Here is a 9,910-nt window from a genome sequence, read left to right as displayed (position 1 = left end):
ATTTTGGTGTCTGTGTTATTTATTTTTCGCATTATATTTTGTTATATAATTTAAATATAACAGGTTGTGTGTTGTTCAATCGATTAGAATATCCGACCTTTTGGTTGTTGATTTAAATTGATTGACACTTGGATATTGGTCTTTGGTACAATCCAAGTTATCTCTCTAATATTTGATAAAGACTCGCAGATATCTATTTGCTTGAGTATATATCAAATCGAGAGATAGAGATATAAACTCTTTGTTATACTTTTTTATCTAGATTGAGTCTGACTGTCTAGTTGATTCTCTAGAAAGTATATTGGAGTTTGTCCATACAAATTGCTAAGCGAAATATTGGGTATGGTTGTTGTATCCCCACTTTTTCATTAATTTTCATATCAGGAAAGATTATAAGTATAAAATTTCCATTGATTTCCACAACCACTCTCCCTAGAAAAATATATCATTAAGCACAAGTTCAATGAGAACTCCCCCCCTGTAAGTTGTTACTACCCTGCAAAAAAATAAAAAAAATAACAAGCAAAACAACCTTTACCATAGAAAGGTTGAAACCGGTTTTAGCTAATACGTGCCATAGTAAAATCCAAAACCGAAACTCACATGTTATGCCAATACACAACTTATATAAACATAAATCGATAATAACATCATTGTGACTTTAACACTTGAGTTTTAATCATAATCTCTTCATGATCCTTTGATAATCCTACCTAAAAGCGCTAGAACTTAATCCCGCCATATCAAAAAGTCACACAAATCATAAGAGATTACCACAATATGAGATTGGAAATTAAGGTTAATGAAAACCGAAATAATTATCTCATAATCGAATACAAAGCAAAAAGATATTCATTCACAAAGGCTATGCAATCAAAAACCATAAAAAAGAATGGCTCAAAAGATTTAAAAATAAAAACTTAATTATTCATATTATTTACAGTTTGAATAGACTTTACACAAACATTGAAATAAATCAACAATTGATTAGTCTATTATTATTTGGATCTTTGAAACATCTTTCTCAAAGATCATCCTCAATATCCTCAATTTTTTCGGGATCCTCATCTACAACATCACGACTGATTTCCCAAATTCGATAAACAGTACCTTGATTGTGTTCACACGCCAAAGCATTAACCTTTAGATTAATATTCCTAGCATACTCCCTATTACCCATTCAAAGTTTAATCAACTTTCTTTGGTCATGGATAACAATTCTTAGTACTGCTGCATGTTTATGATGAGTTTCAACAGTACAGAGAAGGACTTGAAGAAGATTGAAGATTTCAATCTTAGAATCCAAACTGGTTTGAATAAGAAGATCAGTAACTCCTGCATGAGATAACATCTCTTCAAATGAACTTCTGTTTTCTTTTCCCTTATCCTCACAATCAGACTTCTTGAGGGAATCTTCAAGATTAATAGTTTCATTATAGACCATTTCACTCAAGGATTTTAAGATTTTAGCCTGATATCTGGTTTGAGGATGCATCTTTTAGTATAGGTTCTCAGACAAGATGAGTACAAATACTAACATATTTTAACACATACCTAACATAGGTACTAGCCTTATATAAGTCCAATCAGATTCTGAAAATAAATTCGTCTCTTATGTGTATCCATATCGTTTTAGAAAATATGAAATCTTTTTCTACTTTCATGCCTATGAGGATGCAAAGAGAAAATAAATTCTTTTGAAGAAGAATCAACCGAAGGGTTAGATCCTTGTCAAGAAACATCATTCTGTTTACACGGGTTATTGTAAGATAAATTTTCTACATTTTAGGAATCATGAAATATCCTTAAGTAGATTATTTATCTTTCTTTATGTTGAATAAGAGATATTAACAGAATTCCAGGTGCCCATATACTTGTGCTTCCTTACATCAACACATCGAGCACTGTAAGAATGCACTTATTAACATTTTTAAGTGTTGGGGTGAGAAGAATCTTTCTCACCAAGTACCATTGGAACAAGAATTTTTTTATCTGTAAAAAGATAATTTTGAACCCAAGTTCGTTTTAAATCAAGGTCTTCAAGATGTTTGCACAAGATACTGAAACCTTGTTGAAAATAACTTTCTAAAGATTCGTCATAGATTCCTCCTTGAAAAAATTCCGAGAGAATTTATTTTCAAGAATTTTATTTCTTTCTTGTGAAATATTTAGTGATCGTGTAAGTTTTTCACACTCTAAAGTTTTTGATTCACTACCCTACACAAGGCTAATTTATGTTCCGAGTAATCATTAAGATTACATTGGAAACTGAGGAGTTCACGTTTTATTTGACAAATTCTCCCTTCTAGCTGAACAATCAACTCTAAGAAATCTTCCATACAATTGATGGTTTTTCCCATCTGAAAACAGTTTGACTTTATTGAGAAAGTTCTGCAATTCAGTCATATTTTCAAGGTTAGAACAGGATGGTGAATTCGAATCTTCTACTTGTACTAAGAAAGTAGAAATAGAAGGTTTTTCACCATTATTTGGAATCAGATCCAAAACAGATTTTAAATAAGGTAATTGTTCCTTATGTTTTGGATGCATCCTTTTCTTGTCATGAGTAAGATACTTAATCGACGGTTTATCAGAAATAAACTTTGCACTTGATTTTGACAAGAAAAGATTACGAGACCGATTGCCAGTGGCCCTTTTTGAGAGATTGTTCTCAAAATCTTGATGTATGTTAACTGAGTCATTTTTAGGTTTTCCTTTACCTTTCTTACTTTTACTCATGACTTATAGGTTGGATCGCACCAAACACAGATTGTTAGATCATTTCGTGTTTGCCTGCTCTGATACCAATTAAAATGACGAGGGTACCCGAGTACACCATAAGTATTTTCATTTCAACCTATAAGTCTAATACCTTGAGTGATCGTCTATAGATAAAGTCGAGAAAATACAACCTCAAGATATTCACTTGACAATAGTTATGGTTCAGAACCGATTGACTATATGATCAATTTCAAGTGATTAGGAATTAACGTACAAGTGCAATTTACTTTATTATAATAAAATAATTATAATGCATAATTAAAGTAAATGACACAACAAGATTTTGTTAACGAGAAAACCGCAAATGCAGAAAAACCTCGGGACCTAGTCCAGTTTTGAATACTCTCAGAATTAAGCCGCTATACAAAGAACAAAGTCAACTTCATATAATTGAAACCAAGTAATCTACCCCTAGTTAATTAGTTCCCTCAGTATCCCCGCGTCTACTACCTACTGGTCACACACATGAATCCAAAGATATAAATCACTATCATGAGTTACTTTACCGATGTGAAGTCTTAAGCACTCAACTTCTTTTGATCGTTTTCCAAACAAGAAAGGAACAAATATATTTGGTAGCTACTCCAATAATCTTATCAAAAAGATTTCGTTGAGTTTCGACAAAGGATCTTCCGTCTATGTTAACAAACTCCTTTGTCGGATAAGATCAATCCAAATCAATAACTTAGATTCGGACTCACAACTATCAGACTCAGATATTGAAGAATATCACCAAATGATAGTTGCTGATCTAAAAAACTTTATGATCTAAATATATCAAAGATAAATCAGATCTAAGTGGATCCCAGCCGATCAAGATGTGAGCACAAATCACGAGATAAGAAAACCAATAAGAAAAATCTTCTTGTCTTCAAATCTTCAATTGCCTTCTTATGTACCCGCACAACACAAACTTGAATCCACTTATGATCGATCATGCACAAAACGGAGTCTGTTAATAATGGATTATCACAAGTTGTCTTTATATCTAAAAACAGTTCTAAATATCCTGTCAATACTTTAATCTAGTTTGAGTGACCCATATGTCAGAAGAGAAGGCTCTCAATAATAATCAAACTAGGTGCAATCAAAGTTTCAACAACCGTTAGTCAATCAAATCAATAATCGAAAACTAAAATAACAATGCATTTATCGTGTTTCCCACCAACGGTACTCGTAGATATTATTGATCCCACAAAAGTCTTTAGACGAATGGTCGTAAGAGATTTCGCCTAATTATGGTACTTTCCTCTCCGGATAGACGGCTCCACCAGAAACAACACGAATAAAGTTTGCATGACTCTTAGGATAGTTTACTAGAAATGCAAAACTCAACTATTTATAGACCAAGGTTGTTTGGACAACAAGGAAATTCCAAAACCGAAAATATTCTCAATATATGCAATTAACTCTTAATTTCGGTTTTCATATTACCAATTAGTATCCAACCTGTAAATCCGAAATCTCTCATTGAAAATATTAAATATTAGTTTTTGCACTTAAAGAATATAGCTTTCCAAGGGATATGTTTTTAATTGTTGGAAAATCAAAAACATATAAATCAAAAATCTTAATTCAAATGATCTTTAATATTTCGGTTTGGGACCTTGAGTATCAAGGAATACCTTTCAACAATCAATGATAAGAATTTTTTGCATGTTCAAATTATGTCGACATCTAGAACTTTCCTATTTGGCAAACCCAATTCTTCATCCTCACACAAAAATGTAAAATATTATGTGAAAGATGAAAATGGTTTACTCTTGGGGACCGGTTCTACCATGACTCCAAATATAAGTAAGGATTGATTCTACAATCTATCCCAATATAGGTAGGGATCAATTCTACCATAACTCCCAATAATAGCTAGGATTGGTTCTACCAGCTATCCCAATATAGGTAGGGATCAATTCAAGTTTTCTAGACGGTCAATAACTTTATGTCTGATTTCTTCAATCATCGGTTGATTTTGTGAGGAGATGGGTAAGTGCTTCCTACTAAGGTAGTCAAAAAGGTTTATGCAGTTTCTTTCGATGCTGAAATTTGTGAGATTTAGTTCTTTTGCTCACTGTACTGCCTGAATCATCCCTACTACTTCTGCTTCTTTCGGAGTTGCTTTTTTGGAAGGTCTTGCTCTGCCTTGTTCAAAGTCACATACATTACCTGTAATACTCCGATAAGTCGGCAGTGGTTCACCGACTGAAATATAGGTAATGGTTTGTCATTTCCTAACACCGAGGCATAATGTGTTCACTTGACTGAATTGCGGGAAAAATTATCAGTTAAGCGTGCTCGGCCGAGAGTAGTCACTGGGTGGGTGACCTTTCCTGGCCAAAAACTCTGCAGTTAAGCATGCTCGGGCTGCAGTAATCCAGGAATGGGTGACCTCCAGGGAAGTTGTTGCTAGATTATCGCAGAGATTCCCATTGAAAACCCCACACTGCTGGATAACCGTAGTGGTTAAGTGAGGACAATATCGGTGGAGGATCAAGCCATTACAAATGGTATCAGAGCCGACGACGGGTCACCTTCTGAGGGTGACATAATGTGTTGAATGGGTTGTGCCAGATACTGGTCTCACAAGGGGTAGGGAACGTCAGGGATCTTGGTTGCTTGAATATATTCCGGATCCGGAGACGACTCCAATTTAAGGTGTTGGTATTGTAATACCCCGTTATTTCGGCAGTGGTTCGCCGACTAAAATATAGGTAATGGTTTTTTCTTTCCTAACACCGAGGCCTAACGGGTTCACTTGACTGAGTTGTGGGAAAACCTTTTCAGTTAAGCGTGCTCAGCCGAGAGCAGTCACCAGATGAGTGACCTCTCGGGAAGCTGTTGCTGGATGGCCGCAACAGTGTCGTTAAAAATCCTACACTGCTGGATAACCGCAGTGGGTAAGTGGGAACAATATCGATATTGGCTGGGATACAACTAGGGACGGGTCGCTTGTGCTCGAGTGAGACTATTATGGTATGTTACGCTAGATACTTGTCTCACAAGAGGCAAGGAACGTTACATCACACCAAGGCATTTTCAACACAATTGGCTCCAGAGTTGGAGGGAGAAATCCAGGGATGGGTAACCTCCCAAGAAGTTGTTGTTGGATTACCGCAGAGATTCCCGTTGACAACCCCACACTGCCAGATAACCGCAATGGTTAAGTGGGATAATATCGGTGGAGAATCGGGTCATTACATCATTTCTAAGAAATAAAGCAAAGCAGAAGGTTTATTAGGAGAAATCCATGCTGCATCCACATTTATTTTGTGTTGTTGTTTTTCAGAAAATTTCCAAACTTCTTTATAGTTATGAGCAGGTTTATTCTTTGTCGATTTTTGTACTATATTCTTAGAATTATTCTGTCAGAATGGAACATGTCTCTGACCGTCTAAAGCTAGCCGATTTGCCGATCTATATTTACCTTGTAAGGGCTCTATTGCATCTTTCCCTTCAGATTTTTGTCACAATGGTTTCTAATTCTATAACATTGTTGGGTTTTTCTATCCAAAATTTATAAATATCAAGAAAAGTGACATCATTATCAAAACACAATTGAACTGGAGTGGGAGCTAAAGCCCAAATTGGTTCGGCAATTTTTTTTTTTTTTGGTAAACGTTCGGCAAAATTGCACCGAAAGAAAAGATGTTCCAGGATCTCATTACGCAATATGTACCACTTAGAGCCTAATCACTGGTCATAGCGGTATTAGACATAGAGTCACCCCTGCATAGTACGCGTCAAGAATTTACAGCTGGACCACCACTACAGAAAAATCAATCCAGGTTTAGCAAAAATGATGGCTGGCAGGCACCGTCTTGTAGTGAAAAGCCAAAACAAAAAATAATAATACTAATTTTCTTCTTTTAACGGGAAAAATAAATAGACTTTTATTACTTGCTCTCGAACATTCATTTTGTGTATTTGTATAGAGGAGATCGATTTAGACACCGAAGCAGTGGGAATAGATAATTAAGCGCGCAGTGTGCGCGCAGCCATCAAGACAGAGTGTTCTACGCAGAATAGATCGGAGAAATCACCACCATGTCATCTTCATTTGATGAATCGGTTTCATCAACTCGTCCATTTGATGATGATAATTACTTAGGTTATGATCCTCGTCTTCCTTCTCAACGGTTTGACTCATTCAACGCTTCTACAAATTTCACTGATAACGATTCTCTCAAAGATGGTGGTGATGATAATACATCGTTGCCGATCTTTAATGATGATGATGGTATGTTTTCATCTCATCATCAACCGATTCCTGATACTCCTTCTCCACAAGCACCGATCTATGGTTCTGGTTCTGGTTTCTCACCGTTTGAATCTGAATTGAATGGTAAACATCATCTTGATGTTGACGATGATGTTTTTGGCCAATCTGATGGTCCAGTTTTGCCACCACCTGATCAGATGCAGGATGAAGGTTTCGCTCTTCGTGAGTGGAGAAGGTTAGATTTCGTTTGATTTCATGTTTTTTTATTAATGATCTGATGGTTTTGAGTGCTTTTGAGCTAAGATCCCATGTGAATTTTGAGGTTGTAGTATAAATTGATGTTAATTTAATATTGAGTAGTATAATTGAAGTTAATTTTTGGTAGATCTTGCTTTATTTTGAAGAACTCAGATTGATTGTTTCGAGGGAATCGTAGAGATATAATATGTTGAGATCTTGTGTGGTGTATAATTCGATTGTGTTTGATTTGTAGGGTGAATGCTATTCAGTTAGCAGAGAAAGAGAAAAATGAGAAAGAAATGTTGAATCAAATAATAGATGAAGCCGATGAGTACAAAATTGAGTTTTACAGAAAGAGGCAGGTCGCTATGGAGAGCAACAAATCCTTAAACAGGGAAAAAGAGAAGGTGGGTGGCTTATGGGTTGTTTAAGTAAGATATTCTATTAAATTATGAACATTGATTCTATATATTTGATTCTCTATGTTGGTTGAGAGACGATTTATCATAACAAGAAGATGAAGGTTTAGCCATCTTGGCTAGCTATTTTGTAGAATCTGTAGATTGTGACGTAGTTGCTGCGGACCTTAGATATCTCAACATGCTCTAAGACAATTCAATGTTTTAGAAATACAATCCTTGAACTAAGAGAGTTTGGCTATGCTTCTTTTAAGTCAAGCACTAGGTGTTCAATCGTTACAACTCGTGACACGCAATTAGACAATCAAATGTCATAGAAATACACATCTCAAGCTAAAAATAAGTTTTGGTAGGTGTAGTCCGTTCAAGTCATGCATGTGTCTGGTTGGTACCGATTCACAGTCCCTTGGCGTGTGTTTTAAAAGATCACGGGATAGTATGCTTGCTCAACTTATTACATGAGTCGTATACAACAAAGTCAGAATGAATTGAAGATCAATATTTAACAGCTCTCTGCTAATTGTATTGGTATTTCTTGCAATTACGTGTAGTCTTTTGCACCGAGTTAATAAATCGTGATACATATTTACATGAAGTTATGTGCTAGGTGTTCAATCGTCACAACTCGTAGCATGCAATTAGCCAACCATATGTCATAAAAATACACGTCTCGAGCTAAAAATAAATTTTGGTAGGCGTAGTCCGTTCAAGTCATGCCTGTGCTTGGTCAGTATGGATTCAGTCCCTTGGTTTGTGTTTTAAAAGAACACTGGATAGTATGCTTGCTCAACTTTTTACATGAGTTGTGTACAATAAATTCAGAATGAATTGAAGATCAATATTTAACAGCTCTCAGCAACTTGTATCGATATTTCTTGCAATTACGTGTAGTCATTTGCACTGAGTTAACGAATTGTGATACATATTTTGATTTAGTTTGAAGTCTTTACCCAGCGTTTAGGGTCTGTACATCCCCACCGATTACCTATCCATTCCAACCCAGTTGTTTGCTAACACAGTAAACAGAAATAGCTATTGAATAGTTTGAAGCTGAGGCGTCTAGTTTTATCCTTAATCAAATTAACTTATCTGTTGTTTTTTTCCCTTAGAATTGAAGTGTTGCACCTTCTGTATGACCGAGTCATAAGAAATTAAGTTATCTGTTGTTTTTTTCCGTTAGAATTGAAGTGTTGCACCTTCAGTATGACTGAGTCATAAGAATTGGACGAATTGTAATATAGTTAGGGCTTATATGAAATAGCTGTGTCAGTGTTTTGACAATGTGATGGACTTTTTGTGTGTGTTGTATCTCAGCTCTTTGTGGCCAATCGAGACAAGTTCCATTCTGAGGCTGACAAGAATTACTGGAAGGCTATTGCTGAGCTCGTCCCTAATGAAGTCCCAGCTATAGAGAAGAGGAGGGGGAAGAAGGACCAGGACAAGAAACCATCAATTGTTGTGGTTCAAGGGCCAAAGCCTGGTAAACCAACTGACCTCGCTAGGATGCGACAGATTTTAACGAAGCTCAAGCACAATACACCTGCACACATGAAGCCTCCACCACCAGGTGCTGATAAAGATGCTAAAACTGGAGCTGCTTCCAAAGACGCTAAAACTGGAGTTGCTGCTAAAGACGGGAAAACTGGACTGGCCACTGCTTCCTCTAAGGCTCCAGCTGTGACTACTGCCGCTGTATCAGCTACAGCTTAAGAGCAAGAAAAAATTGAAATGGAGAGTGTTTATTCTTGTTTTCAGGAAAAAGTGGCATTTCGTGTAATATTGATGATGATTTGGTTGAAGTTGATAGAAGTAGTAACTAAAGCGTGAATATGGGAATAAGGAGTTTTCTATAATCATATTTTTTACTTCAAGCGTATAATGTCTTTTGAGGGACTTTACTAATCTCTCCTTAGTTGCTGGATAGCGATGCGGGAGTTTCCATTTGGTGCTGTAATTATGGGAGTTATTAAGCATCAGTTAGTTGTAGGTCATTAATTAGAGACTTTCTGCATATGCTGCAAACTCAAAACCATCAAGAATATAGCTTCATCTCCAAACTTGATACTTCCAAATAAGAACTGGACTTTGTGTATGACATTTACCACATGCTGTACCACACTAACCACTTGCACATTACCACATGCTGTACCACACTAACCACTTACCACGTGCTGTACCACACTAACCACTTGCACCGAACTTTAGTAAGAACGATTTTTTTGGGGACAATGATTTTTTTTTGGAGACCATGGTT

At 36.1% G+C, this 9,910-nt stretch overlaps 1 protein-coding gene across 1 annotated transcript; it reads left to right on the top strand.

Moving 5' to 3' along the window:
• The first annotated feature begins 6,648 nt into the window (after nucleotides 1-6,648).
• Nucleotides 6,649-9,532, top strand: LOC113309925 (clathrin light chain 2-like). Its single transcript, XM_026558443.1, has 3 exons — nucleotides 6,649-7,232; nucleotides 7,491-7,644; nucleotides 8,971-9,532. Exons 1-3 carry the CDS (start codon nucleotides 6,823-6,825, stop codon nucleotides 9,364-9,366), a joined length of 960 nt encoding a protein of 319 aa, XP_026414228.1. The 5' UTR covers nucleotides 6,649-6,822; the 3' UTR covers nucleotides 9,367-9,532.
• The last annotated feature ends 378 nt before the right edge of the window (nucleotides 9,533-9,910 follow it).

Source organism: Papaver somniferum, chromosome 9, assembly GCF_003573695.1.
Source record: "Papaver somniferum cultivar HN1 chromosome 9, ASM357369v1, whole genome shotgun sequence".
Taxonomy (NCBI): domain Eukaryota; kingdom Viridiplantae; phylum Streptophyta; class Magnoliopsida; order Ranunculales; family Papaveraceae; genus Papaver; species Papaver somniferum.
The sequence above is the reverse complement of the archived record's forward strand: the minus strand, read 5'-3'. Positions and strand labels throughout refer to the sequence as shown.